The 20,448-nt window shown below is 39.2% G+C and overlaps 1 protein-coding gene across 1 annotated transcript in view; it reads right to left on the reverse strand.

The window, feature by feature from the left end:
* Positions 1–18,595, reverse strand: part of MKS1 (MKS transition zone complex subunit 1) — a 233,106-nt gene extending 214,511 nt beyond the window's left edge. The window contains exons 1-6 of the mRNA XM_053706319.1: positions 18,508–18,595; positions 18,312–18,424; positions 12,770–12,837; positions 12,442–12,597; positions 12,068–12,165; positions 11,840–11,965 (exon numbers count right to left, since the gene is read on the reverse strand). Coding sequence (XP_053562294.1) covers positions 11,840–11,965; positions 12,068–12,165; positions 12,442–12,597; positions 12,770–12,837; positions 18,312–18,424; positions 18,508–18,584 — 638 coding nt within the window. The 5' untranslated portion in view covers positions 18,585–18,595. The remainder of the gene's footprint in view (positions 1–11,839; positions 11,966–12,067; positions 12,166–12,441; positions 12,598–12,769; positions 12,838–18,311; positions 18,425–18,507) is intronic.
* Between the last annotated feature and the right edge of the window lie 1,853 nt (positions 18,596–20,448).

A 20,448-nucleotide genomic window follows, 5' to 3' on the forward strand; every position in this document is an offset into this window, starting at 1 on the left:
CAGGTCTACTATTTAGAGACCAATGTGATTTTAACACATTACTATCACTACAAAACAACACCTCCAGCCCCCCATCATCCACACATAATTTTCCACACAAAGACCATTCTTTTACCCTGTTCAGGCCAGAAGCCCCAGTATCGAACTATACCAAGATACAGTACTGAGAGACATCACATCTCTTTATGAGACCACAAAAGACACCCATGCAACGGTCAAACATAATATTACCCACCAGGAAAAAAATGCATTGGCTGAACTAGAGACCAATCCTGACATAGTAATAACACAGGCAGACAAGGGTGGGGCAGTAGTGATCCTCAATACCACCGATTATATGGAAGAAATCAATATGCACCTTGGGGACACTTCCACCTACACACGCTTAGGATATGACCCCACTTCTAGGTTCAGCCAAGAACTACTCTCGTTCTTGGACACGGCCCTAGAGAATGGTTTCATCACCAAGGAAACCATGGAATACCTATTTGTAGAGAACCCTCTTACTCCAACCTTCAGGGTCGTGCCCAAAATACACAAGACTCTGACCAGACCCCCAGGGAGACCCATAGTGGCTAGTATGGGGTCCCTATGTGAGAGATTGGGGGCCTGGCTCGACTCAGTCTTACAACCCATAGTTACCACTCTGCCCGGCTATATCAGAGACAGTGCCCACCTTCTCTACCAACTTAATGACATCAAATGGCAACAGACTTTTCAGTGGCTTACCATAGATGTGACGGCCCTTTATTCTAGTATACCCCACCAGAAGGGATTGGAGGCTTTGGGTCAAATGATCAGGAGATACACTACATTCTCTGACGAATACATTCAATTTGTAGTTTCCACTGCCAAATTCCTTCTCTCACACAACTACTTTGTCTCTGGGGGGGAATTCTATTTGCAGAAATGTGGCACAGCCATGGGGGCAAAATTTTCCCCCGCATATGCCAACTTATACATGGGCTGGCTGGAACTTAACAGCATTTATGCTGACGACTTCCCCCTCAGGGACAATCTAGTAGTGTACGGCCGCTACATCGACGACCTCATAGTCATTTGGAACTCTGATAACCGGACAGAGGCACACATTCTGGTAGACCTTCTTAATGACAACCAGTTTAATCTAAAGTTTACGTATTCGTTATCATCCAATTCTATAGCCTATTTAGATTTACATCTCTATATAGATGAAGGATCTAACATTATTTCTACAATTCACAGGAAGACTCTAGCACGCAATACCATACTTAGAGCTGACTCTTGCCATGTTAGACACACTATCAGGGGCATCCCCAAAGGCCAATACATTAGGGTGCGCAGAAACTGTTCCAACATCCAACAGTACAGAATACAGGCAGATGCCATCACCCAGAGACTCCTAGAGAGGGGTTATAATAAGAAGTCACTCATACAAACAGCCAATCAAGTGAGCAAAATAGAGAGGCAAACTCTGTTCTCAAGCTACACTAGTAGAAATACCACTAACACTACAAAGAAAAATGCATTTACTGATGAAATTGTTTTTTCCACCCAATACAGCAGACAATTTGATGAGGTCTGCAAAATAGTACTCAAATACCTTCCCATTCTTCAGAGTGACGCCAAACTACAACACATAACCAAACAACAAATCAAATGTGTAGCCAAGAAGGCCCCCACAGTGGGGGATAGGGTTAGGAAACAATTCACCAACAAACCCATACCTGGGACACACTGGCTCAGCCTCAGTAAAGGTTTCTTCAAATGTGGCCATACCTGCAAGAGTTGCAATTACACTCAGAAAACAGATCACTTCACCTCTTCCAGCACGGGCAAAACATTCTCTATCAAACAAAGAATAGACTGCACTACCAGTTTTGTAGTATATTTAAATACATGTCGGCAGTGCTCCCTACAATACGTAGGTCTCACTACACGACCACTCAAAGACCGCATCAGACAACACTTATTATCCTTAGAAGATGAAATCCCTAGAACCCCTGTAGCTAAACATTTCCGGTCTCATGGTAATCACATTAAACATCTTTTTACATTTGTAGGCATCGAACATATCCACAATGACATCAGAGGAGGGGATAGGGCTGGAAAACTCCAGAAGAGAGAGGCATACTGGATATTTACTCTTCACACCAAATTTCCCCATGGCATCAATATGAGACATGACCTTGACCTATTTATTGATTAGGTTTGACATATGCCCCATCAGCAGGGGACCTTTCTGCCCCTTTCTTAATCTTTTCCCTCCCTTCATTCCCCCTCATTATTTCCCCTCCTCCCCCCCCTGTCCTAACACTCAACTCCAGGCCCAGGAAAGTCTGTCCCTAGGTCCCTGTTTTATTTAGACAATTTATTTTTAGTGTTCCCTTTTCTCTCGCTGGTTTGTAACTTATACCTTACATTCAGACCATTCTCCTTTTATGGCCATTACCGATTACAGAATTGCATATCGCTCTAACTCAGCATTTAGTATTCTTTTTCTGATCTGACCTCCGCATTCCCCACCTGGGTACTCGTGTCACCGATATTATGCTTACACAGAGCTGGCAATTAATGTCCAATAGGTATAGTCTTTTCCCCCTTGGTCCTGACACAAAAACTAGGTATCCACTCTATATACTGTGTTAACTTGTCCGGCCTCTAGGGGCACATAGAATCAACATCCCTATTGGCTTTGCCCAAGCACCCTGCTTAATTCCCTACCTAAGTAGCAAAAGATATGGCCATATATTACTATTAATTACCATCACTATTATTATTCCCCCTTCTTTTATATTTATCTTTACATTCATTTTTATTTTAATACGCCTTATCTAATCAATATTTCTTTCTTCACTAGCAAGATACCTTTTTTGTAGATACATATTGTTTTAATTTAGTTATTTTAGATTTTTTCCTAATGCAGCCTCTTTTTCTTTATCCTCAAGTGTGATCTTGTGACTTTTAGAAATAATGCCCTTCCTAATCCATTTGTTCATTCAAAACTTAGTTTCATAATTTGTAATGAGAGTCTTATGGTACAGCAAACATTACAAGTGTCCCTGTTACCAATTCAGGAATCCAATGCTATGGAGATAATCAACTTATAAAATTTAAGAATAACGTACCATTGATTCCCTGTGATCTCTGGGCCAAATTAATTTAGAGAGATTTCAGACAAAAATTTTAGCAGCATGAAGACAAATATCACGAGGTGTATAGAAAAGAAAGGAAATGAATAAAAGAATAAAAAACAAAACAAACAAATAAAACACACATTAATATATGACAAAAAAATAAAAATAAAAAAATAAGAAAAAGTAGTAATAGTAACCCCAAAGCACGCCTAGGATGTGTGCTTTTAACACAATTATGTAACCTAGGGGTGGAGTGTATCCCCCCTTGGACCCCCCCCCCGCCCCTAGTTTCCAGTTTTTTAGTCTGAATATAGTGATCATTGTGCCAATAGTTCATCCTAAATTAATTCACCATCACTTGATTTTAACATCACCTTAAAATTACCTCCCATGTTTCCTTTCACTTAGCACCAAAAAAATACTTTTTTCCTGATTCAATGAACAGATTTTAGAAAGTTATTCACAGATGTCACTTACCTATTTATTTATATACTCACTCGAGATAGCACACGTTTACACCCAGTTTTAGTATAGTATATTATTACAGGGATCAGTGCTGGGATTAGCGCTGCCCACTTTTGTGAATTTTGCTCTATTGGCCGATACTCTCTATATAAACCTTTCACCGGTAACACTACAAGATCTCTGATGAAGCGCATGTGAGCATGCGCGAAACGCGAGATCTAGCACCCCTTGCACACCTGTGATAGTGCTACTCACCTTTGTATATCAAATAAAGTCACCTGGCTTCAAGTTCCTGAGTCCTCGCCTTTCTTCTTGTATCCTAATACCTAAGATGTGGAAATCCACGAGTCAGTCAAGAAGGAGGGATGAAATAACAGCTAAATCCGCTGAGAAATAAAATCCAAAAAATTAAGTATTCTTTAAAAAAAAAAAAAAAAAAAAAACCTCAAATCAAAAAGCATTAGAATCAAACAGAACCTTTCTACCAGAATGGTAAAACTTAGTAAAAGTATGCAAAGAAGACCAAGTTGCTGCTTTGCAAATTTGATCAACTGAAGCTGTATTCTTGAAAGCCCAAGAAGTGGCAACTGATCTAGTAGAATGAGCTGTAATTCTCTGAGGCGGAGACTGCCCTGCCTTCAAATAAGCTTTGTGAATCAAAAGTTTCAGCCAAGATGCCAAAGAAATGGCAGAGGCTTTCTGACCTTTCCTGGAGCTAGAAAAAATAACAAATAGACTAGAAGTGTTTCTGAAATCTTTAGTAGCCTCTATATAATGGTTCAAAGCTCTTACCACATCCAAAGAATGAAAAGACCTTTCAAGAGTATTCTTAGGATTAGGACACAAAGAAGGAACAACAATTTCCCTACTGATGTTGTTAGAATTCACAACTTTAGTCAAAAATTTAAATGAAGTCCGCAAAACAGTTTTATCTTCATGGAAAATCAGATAAGGAGACTCACAAGAGAGAGCAGACAATTCAGAAACTCTTAGCCAAAAGAAATAACACTTTCCAAGAAAGTAATTTAATATCCAGAGAATGCATAGGCTCAAAAGGAGAAGCCTGTAAAATCTTCAAAACCAAATTGAGACTCCAAGGAGGAGAAATAGATTTAATAACAGGTTTGATACGAATCAAAGCCTGAACAAAACAGTGAATATCAGGAAGTTTAGCAATCTTTCTATGAAATAAGAGAGAAAGGGGAGAGATTTGTCCTTTCAAAGTATTTTCAGACAACCCCTTATCCAAATCATCCTGAAAAAAACTGTAAAATCCTAGGAATTCTGAAAGAATGCCAAGAATAATTATGAGTGGAACACCATGAAATATAGGTTTTCCAAACCTGATGATAAATTTTCCTTGAAACAGACTTACGAGCCTGTATCATAGTGAAAATCACTGAGTCAGAGAAACCTCTATGACTAAGCATTCAATTTCCATGCCTTCACATTTAGAGATCCTGATGGAAAAACGGCCCTTGAGACAGAAGGTCTGGCCTTAAAGGAAGTGGCCAAGGCTGGCAACTGGACATCCGGACAAGATCCGCATAACAAAACCTGTGAGGCCATGCTGGTGCTATTAGAAACAAGAGTGTTCCATTATGATCTTGGAGATCACCCTTGGAAGAAGAACCAGAGGCGGAAAAATATAAGCAGGTTGGTAAAACCAAGGAACTGTTAACGCATCCACCGACTCTGCCTGAGGATCCCTGGACCTGGAAAGGCATCTGGGAAGCTTCTTGTTTAGACGAGAGACCAGCAGATCTATTTCTGGAAGACCCCACATCTGTACAGGATGAAAAAACACATCTGGATGGATAGACCACTCCCCTGGATGTAAAGTCTGACGGCTGAGATAATCCGCTTCCCAATTGTCTACACCTGGGATATGAATTGCAGATATTTGACAAGAGTTGGATTACGCCCAAGAAAGTATCCAAGATACTTCCTTCATTGCTGAAGGACTGCGAGTCCCTCCTTGATGATTGACATATGCCACAGTTGTGATATTGTCAGTTTTAAAACAAATGTAAAGTTCTCTCTTCAATAGAGGCAACACCTGAAGAGCTCTGAAAATAGCACGGAGTTCTAAAATATTGATTGGTAATCTCGCCTCTTGAGGTTTCCAAACCCCTTGTGCTGTCAGAGACCCCCAGACAGCTCCCCAACCTGTAAGACTTGCATCTGTTGTGATTGCAGTCTAGGTAGGCCCATTGAACAATAAGGTGATGGTCTAACCACCAAGTCAGAGAGAGTTGAGCGTTGGGATTTAAGTATATCAGTTGTGATATCGGAGTATAATCCCTGCACCATTGGTGCAACATGCAAAGCTGTAGAGGTCTCATATGAAAACGAGCAAACGGGATTTCGTACGATGCTGCAGTCATGAGACCAAAAACTTCCATGCACATAGCCACTGAAGGCAATGATAGAGACTGAAGGTTTAGACAAGCTAAAACTAACTTCATTTGTCTCTTGTCTGTCAGAGAAAGAGTCATGAACACTGAATCTACAGTATCTGGAAACCTAAAAAGGTGACCCTTGTCTGAGGAATCAAGAAACTCTTTTGTAAATTGATCCTCCAACCATGTCTGAAGAAAACACACTAGTTGTTTTGTGTGAGATTTGGCTAAATGAAAAGATTAAGCTAGTACCAAGCTATCGCCCAAATAAGGAAACACTGCAATACCCTGCTCTCTGATTACAGATAGAAGGGCACAGAGAACCTTTGAGAAGATCCTCTGAGCTGTTGCTAGGCCAAACGGAAGAGCGACAAATTAGTAATGCTCGTCTATAAAAAGATAATCTCAAAAACCGATAGTGGTCTGGATGAATCTGAATGTGAAGATAATTATCCTGTAAGTCTATTGCGGACATGAAATGCCCTTGCTGAACAAAAGGCAGAATAGCCCTTATAGTCACCATCTTGAAAGTTGGGACTCTTAAAAAACGATTTCAAAATTTCAGATCCAGAATTGGTCTGAACGAATTGATTTGAATAAAAACCCAAACCCTGTTCCTGCAGAGGAACTGAAACAATCGCCCCTGTAAACTCTATGTCTGAAACGCATTTCCAAAAAGCCTGAGCCTTCACAGGGTTTGTTAGAACATGAGAATGAAAGAATCTTCCCATGGGCGGTCTTATTCTGAAACCTATTTGATACCCCTGAGAAACAATATTCTGAATCCACTGATTTTGAAAAGAATCTGTCCAAATGTCTTGAAAAAAAAATTAAATCTTCCCCCCCCCACCAGTTGAACTGGTTTGAGGGCCATACCGTCAATCTTAGGGGCTGGGTTTTTTTGTTTTTTTTTATAAGGCTTGGATTTATTCCAATTCATAGATGGTCTCCAATTAGAGCCAGAGGCCTTAGGGGAAGGAGAGGTCTTTTGTTCTCTATTCTGACGAAAGGAACGAAAACGATTGGGAGCTTTAAAATTTACCCTTAGATTTCTTATCTTGGGGTAGAAAAACTCCCTTTTCCCCGGTGATAGTGGAGATAATAGAATCCAATTGAGAACCAAATAAATTACTAACCTGAAATGATAAAGATAGTAATCTAGATTTAGACACCATATCAGCATTCCAAGATTTAAGCCATAAAGCTCTTCTGGTAAGAATAGCTAAAGATAGATTTAATATCAATTTTAATTACATCAAATATAGCATCACAAATAAAATTATTAGCATGCTGAAGTAAAAGAACAATGCTAGACAATTCAGGATTTATTAATTGTTGAGCTAAACTGTCCACCCAAAAAGTTGAAGCAGCAGCAACATCAGCCATAGAAATGGCAGGTCTAAGCATATAGCCAGCATGTAAATATGTTTTTCTAAGATGGGAAGATTGAATCCTATCTGAAGGATCCTTAAAGGAAGTACTATCTTCCATAGGAATAGTAGTACGTTTGGCCAGAGTAGAAATAGCCCCATCAACCTTAGGGACTTTTTCCCAAAACTCTAAATTAGCCACAGGTAAAGGATATAGCTTTTTAAATCTAGAAGAAGGGTTAAAAGAAGCACCAAGTCTAGACCATTCCTTAGTAAACATATGAGAGATAGCATCTGGAAAAGGAAAAACCTCAGGAGTAATATCAGGAGTTTTAAAAACAGAATTCAAACGTTTGCTATTCTTGATATCAAGAGGACTAGATTCCTCAACACCCAAAGTAAACAATACTTCCTGTAATAAAGAACGAATATATTCAATCTTAAAAAGAAAGGTAGATTTATCAATTTCAGTCTCTGAAGTAGGATCCTTTGAGCTAGAGAAAATCATCATCAGAAGATACTTCAGTATGCTGTCGGTCAATACAAGCTTCATCAGATTTATGAGAGTTTAGCAGAGATCTTTTACGTTTATTTGAAGGTGGAATAGCAGTCATAGCCTTCTCTATGGCTGCAGCAATATAATCTTTTACATCTACAGGAATATCATGTAAATTAGACTGTAAAGGTTTAACAGTAGATGTATTTGTATTTATAGAAACATTATCAGCATGAAATAACCGAGCTGAAGAAGAAGAAAGTTCAGCTAATTTACAACATACACACTTAGCTTTGGTAGATTTGTGTTCAGGCAGCTTAGACCCTACAATAACATCAGAGGCAGGATCAGTCTGAGACATCTTGCAAAAGTGTAACAAAAAAGAAAAAATAACATTTAAACAAAATATCCAATTTCCTCAAAGTAGCAGTTTCAGGAATGGGAAAAAATGCTTAAGATAATTTAAATTAAGGTAATAATCAAAATCAAGCAACCTAGTCCTCTAAGAATCAAATTAGAGCAGAGAGCAAAAGAGAGAGAGAGACTTAATATAACAAATTTTGGCACCAAAAATGGCACGAAAGCAGAAAGATACTTTTGGTGCCAAATCTTAACACATGAAATGACACGACTCTCGTCATATCAGGCGCGACTTTGCGCCAAAAAAAAATTGCGGCAAGAAATGACGCAACTCGCGTAACGACAAGCGCGAATTTGCGCCAAACATTTTTGCACCAAAAATGTCACAATAAAAAAAGTAACATTCTGCGTCATTGTGAGCCTAAACCCACGAAAATTTAAGAAACAGACTCCAAGTTACAACTAAGGACATCTTGCTTCACCACCTCCACAAGGAGGCAAAGTTTGCAAAACTAAGGTATGAGTGAGGTAGGGGGTGTATTTATAGGCATTTTGGAGGTTTGGGAAACTTTGCCCCCCTCCTGGTGAGAATGTATATCCCATAAGTCACTAGCTCATGGACTCTTGCCATTTACATGAAAGAAATGCAGTATAAAACATTTTAAAAATGTACTTAGAAGCTCCAAATTTAGCACTGTTTATGAGGTTAGGCTGCAACACCCATTAAAAGAGGCTAAGAAAGCCTCTAGAGCAGTGACGTACTCAAGGAAGTACCCCCCCTAGCAGACTCTGCCACCATACCAAAAAACTAAGGCTGCGCTTGCTGCATCCCATATCCATATTGCGCAAAGAAGGAGAGGCTGTGAGCCGTTCAGCTCCCCTCCATTGCGCAGCATGGATGTTTTAGTGGTGCTTAAGTCTCTTTGTGGCCCATAACGCAGCCTCGGGAGCCAATTAGCGGCCCGCTCTCTCCTCTCTCATATCTAGGAGCCACTGTGCTGCCAGTTGACAGGGCGGGAAGAGAGAGCAGAGTGAGAAGAGTCACGACAGTGTGAGGGAGCTGTTTGTTACTGGCCGCGTTAGTCGCTGTGGCAGTCGTCGACTAGTCAGTCAGTGAGTGAAGACTGAGCTCAGAGTCAGTGGCAGCCTATTACCAGTAAGTGACTGTATACTATTTAGTTTATCTAGCACAAGCACTCTAACACTATTTTTTGCCACGGCTTACGTGACTTAGTTCAAACTTAACATTAGTTACCCCTAGCTCCTGCCTATCACTATGACATCAGCGCCGCACGCATCCAGACCAGACACAGCCCCTGGCAACGAGCAGGGAAGGAGACGCCGCCCCTAGAGCGGTGAGGCGCGATAGTGAGATAGTGATTTTAGACAAAAAAAAATTTGCAGTGTGCCAGATGTTTGGCAAGATGCGGACTATAAAATGATGCACCAAGGGTGTGCCTTTTTAAAGCTTTTCGCATTTACTCATGTAATAGTCTTCAACACTATTACAATATTCAAGGGAATGAGTGCTATTTAACCCCTTCTTGTCCCACTTCCCCCTCCGTTTTGCCTCCATTAGTGATACCATTTCAACATATACCCAGTCACTAAATTATGCTAACTTTTATACGCAACAAAGATACACACATTTTTATTTTTTTTTATAAAAAAAAACACAGTATTTTTGCATTTGCTTAATAACTATGTATAAACGGTGTCTATGGGCAGCGATATACTATGCACAACAGCTCAATATGGTTACAAAAATGTAATTTAAATATATATATATATATATATATATATATATATATATATATATATATATATATATATATATATATATATATATATATATAAATAAATTTACTTTCAGCTTGTAATACCAGCAGTGGTGAATCCAGAGCCTGCTATCGGTAGGGGCAATGTGCCAGATTATTGCATGACAATCCAACCAATATATATAAAAAAAAACATAAAACAAAACATACATATACATAATCAAACACACGCACATACACTAATTTATACACACATGTACATACACACACACACACACATTTTTTATATATATATATATATATATATATATATATATATATATACACATACATTTGCACACTTACATATACATAAACTGTGTGTTATTGCCTTTTACAACACTTTTGAAGTTTGACTACAATTAGGAAAAAATATGCACACATTTTAGTCACTTTTTCAAAAATTGCAGCTATCTTGTTGTACCAAGCATAAAAATAGGGTCTCAATCATTTTAAATGGCAAAAGTGCATCTAGGCTTTACTTGTGCTTTTCATGGATGCTTAGTTAATGTTCAAGCAAACATACAGTTTCAGGTTTCACTTTAAAAAAAAAAAATGAACATATTCAGAAAAACTTTAACAAAACAATCTGCTGGTATTGGAGCTGTATTTGAGATACACTTTACTACATGGTTTTATCTGCTGGTATTGGGTTATGCACCTTTTAAACTTTATATAGCAATCCCTTTTTAGGCTAAAAGTTAGGCAAGAGAAGTTTGTGTGTGCTCCATTGAGCAGGGCCGCATGCAATGTCTTTTCCAGCTTCTTACACTCACAATAGGAAACTAGGAGGGGATTTGTGGCACCTCTTAGTATGGTAAATTATTTTTCTATTTACAACACAGTTGTAAATAAAGAAGATATTGTGTATCATTATAATTGCTAGGTAACTGGTACTATGCCACAGAATTGTGGGAGTGGGTATGTGAGCAGAGTGTGTGTGCGCATGTTTGTTAGTGAGCAGAGTGTGTGCATGTAGTGTGTGTGTCGGTGAGCGGAGAATGTGTGCTTTATTCTCCACGTAATCAACACATTGCAGATGAGCTAGTGCTTTAGTGCAATGCTTCTCAACCATGGTCCTCAAGTACCCCCAACAGACCAGGTTTTCATCATAGCTGAAACGGTGCACAGGTGAAGTAATCAGCTGATCAGTAATATTATGGTTACTAACTTGCTCTTACTAGCTGATTATTTCCCCTGGCACTGGTTCAGCTATTATGAAAACCTACCTTGTTGGGGGTACTTGAGGACCACGAGAAACAATTGAGTTTAATTTAAGCTACCTCTACTGGGTTCATATATGTGTTTCTCCGGCGTATCATAGCCACTGCCTCACCAGCCTCTGACCTCACGTCACTGCTCTAGAGGAGGAGCAGACCCCTTCCCCATTACACAAACAGGAGCAAGTAGGAATATGCAGACATCAGTATACATCTAAAACTTTGTGGTTTGTTTAGGAAAATCAGCACAATGTTATTTAAAAATAAGTAAAACTATACATTTTTACAAAAACACCACCAGATGGGCTATATAAATGGATCATCTACAAAACACTAATGCAAAGAAAAATCTAGTGTATAGTGTCCCATTTATGAAGGCAGACTGCCATAAGAGATACAGTTAACATATGGTAAGGGAACACTGCTACACAAAGAACAGGGTAAACTAAAGAATGTTGAAAATAGCCGATGACTAAGAACATTCAGGATAAAAAAAAATGCAGATAAAGACTATGGCAACAGAAGAGATCGGTAATACACAACTAGATAGATAATACAAGAAAAACTACTAAAAATGCATTTTACATACTCACTTTCCATTTGGTCCAAGGTCTCCCATTATATACATAGTTTGCACAGGAGTATTAAGAATGTGATTATTCCTAATAAACTCTTCTGAAGGCTCCAGTGTGACAACAGTTCGCGCCCCAACTCCATCCCTGGGGGGAAAAAGAGAGACAGAAAAGAAGAAAATGATGCATAATCCAGATATGCTACCAATATAAACTAAAGCACATACAACACCATATTATGTAACTCACAGAGGTTTTCTTTCCTGTCTCCTTCGACGGATGTTTGCCATGCGCTCTGCCAAGAATGAAGGAGTTTCTTGACGGGAAGTAGTCACTGACTGACTGTGCTACAAAGAGAATGATCAGTCAGATTTTACTTAAATCTTCGTTAGTAAACCACATTGTGAAACAATAGACTCATTGTCAAAAGAACAAGAATCAATTACCACTAGAAGGTAAGTTAAAGTTCAAGCCAAGGATGAGAATTGTATTACAGAGCTTTCTGATTTTAGACTACAGTAAAATCCCATATGGGATGGACATCTAGTTAAATGTTTGATCAACATCATGGTTTAACTGGTTTTTAGCAAATGTTCTTGTGGTGCTTCCTCCAATTTGGATACCTCCTCTATGTTGGTGTAGCGGTCATAATCTGTATAAGTAAATATACGCTTGTTTTTCCTTCCACTTCTGCGCTCCAAGGACAAAACATCTTGGTGATACTGGCGATCCAGGGGTGTCCGGCAAGCAGACTCATTTTTGTACAAATCATACTCAAACTGATAAAAAAAGAAACAGACAGAATTATATGTTTACAGTATATCAAAGATAGATAGATAGATAGAGGTATATTTCTCCTTATAACATATTTATCATAAAAAGCAGGAGGTAAAATACAATATATCTAGTTAAAAAAAAAAAAAAAAAAAAAAAAAAAAAAGACGACCAAACCTGACTAAATAGTTTCTCTTGCCAACAAATTACGGCTTCTTCTTCTTCATCATCAGGCCGATATCCACCTGAACAAGAGAAGGGAATAAAAATATACTGTGCTATTTTCACTAGTTTAGTCGTCTGCAATTGCTGTGCTATTGTAGTGAACACCTAGGTGCTGAGAGTGAATTAGTAAATAGGCTCAAGAAAAGTGTTAATTTGCAAAAATACTTGGGTGGAGACAGAAATTATTTAACATGCAATTATCTGAGTATTGTTATTTTTTTCCTGTCATGATCCTAAATTGCATTTAATTTTAACAGTCAGTTAACGGTCAGTAAAGTTAAGGTATTTTATTTATGAATAATGAATTATGAATATGGATGACATATTAAAGGAACACTCAAGTCAAAAATAAACTTTCATTATTCAGATAGAGGATGCAATTTTAAACAACTTTCCAATTTACTTCCATTAACAAAATGTGTGCAGTCTTTTTATATTTAAACTTTTTGAGTCACCAACTCCTACTGGGCATGTGCAAGAATTTACAGAATAAGCGTGTATGCATTTGTGATTGGCTGATGGCTGTCACATGGTACGTGTATGCATTTGTGATTGGCTGATGGCTGTCACATGGTACAGGGGGAGTGGAAATAGATTTAACTTTTAAAATTGTCAGAAAAAAAAAAATCTACTACTCATTTAAAGTTCAGACTTGTCTTGTTATCTTGCATTTGTTGATTATGCAAATCTACTGTGTTGACTGGTCCTTTAATAGTAAATGTTAAATATTATTTTAATTTATATGTATATATTGTAATTCAGTAATTTTTATTGCTTAAATTATCTTCACAGATCTGTTATGGACCAATCAGCCGTCCACCCCCTAAGCTGCTCCTCTGAAGGGAGTGTTTACAGAGTGAACGTTGCAGCTTAGAAGAATGCTGTTCCTTGCCTCCCTTTACTCTCACCTAAATGCTACAGTTGCAAAAGCACCACCTTTAGTGTTGTTATATTTTAAAAAATGTAATTTAAAAAAATAAATGAATATGAAAAAAAAAAAAAAACAAGCACTGAGTGCAGCCAGGTGACACTTACTGTAAACTTTACTGACAATTTTTAAGAACTAAAATAAACATTTACGAGAAAACACAAAGCATATATCTAATTTTAAAATTACATAATTTTTCATACATTTACTATACCTTTAACCTCTTGTGCCATTTGGATGTAGGTACTACGCCACTCAGTACTTTGCCTAGCATACCGTGTTGATGTTGTACCTACATCCAGCACTGTGGCGCATGGTACAGACTCCACTGTCAGCTTAGACAGTGGAGACTGCAACTTCTGAGACTTTTAAAAGGACAATACAGGTAGTATGAACAGCTACTAGCAGAAAAAAAGTTAACAGGATCAAGAAAGTCAACATTTAAAGGGATACTAAACCCAATTTTTTTTATTTCATGATTCAGGTAGTTAAAGGGACAGTCTAGTCAAAATTAAACTTTCATTATTCAGATAGGACAAGTAATTTTAGTCAACTTTTCAATTTACTTTTATCATCAAATTTGTTTTTTTCTCTTGGTATTCTTAGTTGAAACTAAACCTAGGTAGGCTCGTATGCCAATTTCTAAACCCTTGAGGGCTGCCTCTAATCGCATGCTTTTTAAATTGCTTTTCAAAACAAAAGACTTGATATTTCAGATGGGCCATATGGATAACACTGTGTTCAGGCACAGAAAGTTATTTAAGATTTAGCACAACACAATGCTAAATGCAAGACAAAAGATAATAAATAATCACAGTCATGTGATCAGGGGGCTGTCAGAAGGTTTTTAGATACAAGGTAAACACAGAGGTAAAAAGTATATTAATATAACTGTGTTGGTTATGCAAAACTGGGGAATGGGTAATAAAGGGATTATGTATCTTTTAAAACAATAACAATTCTATTGTAGACTGTCCATTTACGCAACTTTTTCCTTTACTCCTATTATTAATTTTTCTTCGTTCTCTTGGTATCTTTATTTTATCGCTTGCGGATTGGTGGCTAAATGCAGTCACCAATCAGCAAGCATTATGCAGGGTGCTGAACCAAAAATGGGCTGGCTTGTAAGCTTACTTCAAATTAAGATAACAAGAGAACAAAGAAAACTGGATAATAGGTGTAAATTGGAAAGTTGCTTAAAATTGCATGTTCTATCTGAATAATGAAAGAAAAAATTTGGGTTCAGTATCCCTTTAACTTTCATGATTCAGATGGCACATGCAAATTTTAAACAACTTTCCCATGTATTTATATTATCAAAACTGAAAATGGTAAATCACCTACTAATGTATTTACCGAGTGAGGAATAGGGGATTCAAAAGTACCCATATCCCCCAAAGACCGCACAAACGAACGACACCACTCAAGCACTAAGAATGATCAAGTCACTCCCGAGGAACCATACACTAAGGTGACCAGATTTTTAAAATAAAATCCGGGGACTTTTTTATTTTTATTGGCAAATGGTAAAAGACTATTTTATTAGCATATTTTCCTCAAATTATATATGCAGTGTATTTGGTATGTGTTTATGGAGTGATTGTTTGAGATTTACGTTATTTCTCACATTTCGTCCATGTGAGATAAAAAAAATACTTCTTACAATTTGTTGGGATATGTCTACCAAATGCTTTCTCACACACATGCTGTCTCTCTCACACAGACACACACATGCTGTCTCACACACACACGCTGTCTCTCTCACACAGACACACACATGCTGTCTCACACACACACGCTGTCTCTCTCACACAGACACACACATGCTGTCACACACACACGCTGTCTCTCTCACACAGACACACACATGCTGTCTCACACACACGCTGTCTCTCTCACACAGACACATATGCTGTCACGCACACACACGCTGTCTCTCTCACACAGACACACACATGCTGTCTCACACACACGCATGCTGTCTCACACACACACGCTGTCTCTCTCACACAGACACACACATGCTGTCTCACACACACATGCTGTCTCTCTCACACAGACACATATGCTGTCACGCACACACACTCACTGTCACACGCACACTGTCACACACGCACACAAAAAATGCTCCCTTTCCTACAGATGGTTTCTCTTACACTAACACATACAGATCTCACTCTCTAACACAAGGTGTCTCACACACACTCTCACAGAAACAAGCAGTAACACTGACATTCAGTAGCTGTCTCAACAACTCACAAAGATAACTCATGCTGAGCTTCCCCACAGCAAAAACATTTTTGTTTTATCAAACTCACCAAAGAAAAGCATGCACGAAGCTTCTTAAAAAAAAGTAATATTCCTGATAGCAGTGAAGCTACTGGTCATGTGACATACTGATGTCACAGGATCCTCCCCAGTTTCTTCCAAATTAGGGGGTGTAATAACATTTTGGTTGGGAGAATCAGATCATCAGGGAAACAATATTATAAAAAAAAAACATCAATGAAAAATATCTTTATATTACTTAAGCAAATAGTACCTGATAGATATAGGCTTGACTATCAGGCACTGAGGATTTGCAGTGGTAATCTCCCTGGCTGCTTACTGTGACAGATAGCTCAGGAGGCAGCAGGGTTCACCGGCTGGTGGCAGATGCAAAAGGACCCAGGGAGCAATGAGCTTGCAGCCAGTTGTACTTCTAGTGTCTCTTGCTGCCTGTGTGCCCCATCCCTCACTTAGCTCAGGGATCTTTTCCTGCAATAAGGATCTAATTGAGCTGAGCTTGAGTGTGGAGAGAGCACAGAGGGAGAAGTTTAGGAAGTTTGAATAAGCAAAATGCCAGCTCCTCTCCCTAAAAGCCTGAATGCCAGTGCATGGTACAGGATTACAGATAAGTTTTAGCGTGCTGCAAAGCCATAAGTGAGGAGAGGTGGGCGGGCCTAAGGTGCAACGTTAAAAAACTATGCTGGTTGCATAGTAGCCCAGAGACAGAACTTTTTTTCACTTTCTGCAATGAGATTTTTTTAGTGAAAATTTTTCTGCAGGTCATTTTTAAATAAAATAAAAATTGTAAATTTGTCAGTAACACTGAATCACCAGATCAATTGCAATGTGTTGGTTAACTGGAGAATAAAGCAATATTTAAAGTTGTCTAATCTAGTGCAGTAGTTGAAATTTGCATTGCAAATTAGCTGCAGACAAAAAAAAGTAATTGTAAAATGTCTCTTGAATTAATTTGTTTTCTTTTCTCTTAGTCTAACATAGAAATGTAGTAATAAAAAAGGTGCATTGCTCATATAAACATCTTACATTCAGAGAAAAACAGCTTTGCAGACTGTGAAAAGCTAGGGAACGAGCTTGCAAAAATCTCAGAGCCAGACAACAATCAATGCCCTGCTGCTTTGTAGCACTGCTGCATATTTGACTGTTGTCTTCAAACAGCACTTTGCTCTGGATGCAGCTCTGTTTAAAAAGAACAGCCTAATGTGGAGCAGCATTGAAAAGTTAAAAGTGCTAACAGTTCCTGTTCTTTCTGCAGACATGCTGCATTTTCTGCGTTGACATCTCAGATCACTCTATGTTCTGCCTTGGGGGATAGTAGTACAGTACTTACAGAGCTGCCACCTCTGCTTCTGTCTAAATCATGCCCCACATTTTATAGCTATTGCCTGCGCTTTCTGAACAAAACACAGACACACTCACAGTGCATGTGCTGCTGACTACACTGAATCCCACTTCTACACCGCTAGTAGTAGCTCTGCCCCTGGCCAGCTGAACGTGCTGAAGGTGTTAGAATGTGTTTTAACAGGTGCAGCGCAGACCATCCGTTTTCCGGGGACATTATTTGTCCGGGGACAGTCTCCTCAATTCGGGGACTGTCCCTGGAAATCGGGGACGTCTGGTCACCCTACCATACACCCAAGTAGCTATCAAATCATTATTCTGGCAAATGATTAAGCCATAACCAAATGGAGCAAAATTACTAGGGGAGTTAGCCTCTTTCTCATCTACTAATACACTGTGGAATGTGAGACCCCTTAAATGAGTGGTCCTGTGTCCAACCAGCTGACAGATGGTTATCATTATAATGTCAAATATATCTCAATAGTGGTTCTAATTTGGCAGCTCCCTCAGCATGGAAATATATCATAAGACCTCTCATTGAAAGGAGGTGGTCCAAATATCTAAATAAAAGTCTCTCTTCATGTTCTTAAAGTTGCCATGTTAGTCCACAGGGGGAATGGGGGGGAGGTAGGCAGGAAGAAACAGCAGTAGTAGGATGGTCTGTCTTCTTCCTCCACTTCACCACAAAAGGGGAGCGCAACCTAAAACACTAGGGTGGTTTTGCAACCCCTCAGAGCTGCCACTGGCTGCAGATAATTATGAAATAAAAATACTTTCTTGTATATAACAGTGGGAACTGTTTCCTGTAAGTTGCAACTTTCATACACACAATACTGGACAAACTGCAAAACGTAGAATAGAAATGATTGATTACGAAGTATTGTGTGTTGGTTCAACTTAAGTACAGCAAACATATTCTCATATGTACGCTTAGCTTACTGGTGTTTGTTTTGGAACTTAGTTCTCGCAACTGCAGATCGCCTTTGATTCCATCATCTTCCTCCACTCTCTGTACCAGAGCGCTGACAGGAGACACCCGCTGTAGTAACACACTGAAAAATAAATACAAAACATCGGACCCAGTGCGAGAAACTATATCCACTTAGACTTTATACACCATAGATATATGGCTTACCGAATCTTTAGGTTTTTAATAGGATCTCGGGACCTGTAAACTGCCTCTCCAGTGTCCAGATTCCATTCCTCCGCCATCCCAGGGCCAAGCGTCCTCGTCGCCTCAGCAACCACACCGTAGCGTAAACGTTGATTGGCAGCGACGTCAGACGCACAAGGCTTTTGAGGCTACGAAACGAAAGATGAGCTTTATGACGTTCAAATTGCAGTGCAGTCTGATATATTACTAGTCAATTAGCCGTCATTGTTACTATATATTAACATGGGACTTTTTATTCAGCGGTTTTTTTCCACAAGTAGTATGTTAAAGCGTTTGTTTAGCTGCGTGTTAAACTTTTTGTTTAGATTTTAGAGATTTCCTACTTCAATGCGAAATGATTTGTTAAATTGTATAAAACCTAGTATTTTTGATGAGAAGACGGAGAGGAGGTCATACCCAGTTGGCGTTTTTTAAAACTTTTTTTATATATATATATATATATATATATATATATATATATATATATATATATATATTTATTATTTTTTTTAAATATTCTTTTGTTGAGGTTCAGTAGTAATCATAACAGAAAGATAGAAAACAATTAACTTATATGTATAAATTGACAATTGCACGTTTCAAATAATATAAATGACAAGATCTAATGAGTTCCAATCCTATTATATAAAAGGCCAAGTGTTTGTCCGAAGCTGTTATGCGCAGTAGAGACAGCAAAAGGACAAACACACCTGGCCTTACCTGACAATCCATGCTGTTTGCGGCGAAACTGGGCGTGGCCGGGCGGGGGCATGGACGGAACGGTCGGGCATGACCGGGCGTGGTCGGCGCGACAGAGGAGAGAGAAATAGAAATAGAGGGGGAGAGACAAAAAGAGATAGGAAAGAGCTAAAGAGAGGGGGAAGAGCAGAAGAGAGGGGACAGTGCAGAAGAGAGGGGGGAAGAGAGCAAAAGAGGGAAAGAGCAAAAGAGGGGAAAGAGCAGGATAGATGGAAGAGAGAGAAAAAGAGGGGGAGAGAGAACAAAAGAGAGGGGGAGCGAGAGTGAGCGCAAAAGAGAGGGGGAGAGAGCACACAAGAGAGGGGGAGAGAGAGCAAAAGAGAGGGGGGAGAGAGCAAAAAGAGAGAGGGGAGAGAGAGAGCAAAAGAGAGGTGGAGCGAGAGGGAGCAAAAGAGAGGGGGAGAGAGCGCAAAAGGGAGAGCACACAAAAGAGAGGGGGAGAGAGAGCAAAAGAGAGGGCTGAGAGAAAGCAAAAGAGAGGGGGGAGAGAGAGCAAAAGAGAGATGGAGCGAGAGCGCAAAAGAGAGGGGGAGAGAGCGCAAAAGAGAGGGGGAGAGAGCGCAAAAGAGAGGGGGGATAGAGAGCAAAAGAGAGGTGGAGCGAGAGAGAGAGTGCAAAAGAGAGGGGGAGAGAGCGCAAAAGAGGGAGAGAGCACAAAAGAGTGCGGGAGAGAGCAAAAGAGAGGGGGAGAGAGAGAGCAAAAAGAGAGGGGGAGAGGGAGAGCAAAAGAAAGGTGGAGCGAGAGAGAGCGCAAAAGACAGGGGGAGAGAGCACACAAGAGAGGGGAGAGAGAGAGCAAGGGGTGAGACTGCTGTACTGCAAAAAATGGCCCGTGTGAAAGGGCTTTGGGACTAGTTAAAGTATAAAAGATTATACATCTTCATGTCAACATATGAAGAGAAAAAAACAGGCGCCACAATGGCCTAGTACCACCAAAACAGATGATAAATTGGTATAATAAGAAATATACTCACAAGAGTATTGCACCTAATGGTGCTATTCAAGCAGGCTGGCGCTTTGCAGTAGTCCAGCTCACTGTTAAAATCCAGCAGTCATGTCAAATCTGGAACATATCAGATGGTAGTCTCTTTATCTGTAAGAGAGCAAACAACCATAGCCCAATACCGTATAGACAGGGGAAACAAGGTATAAGGGAAATTATTG

The sequence above is a fragment of the Bombina bombina genome, chromosome 3 (genome assembly GCF_027579735.1).
Source record: "Bombina bombina isolate aBomBom1 chromosome 3, aBomBom1.pri, whole genome shotgun sequence".
NCBI classification, from domain to species: domain Eukaryota; kingdom Metazoa; phylum Chordata; class Amphibia; order Anura; family Bombinatoridae; genus Bombina; species Bombina bombina.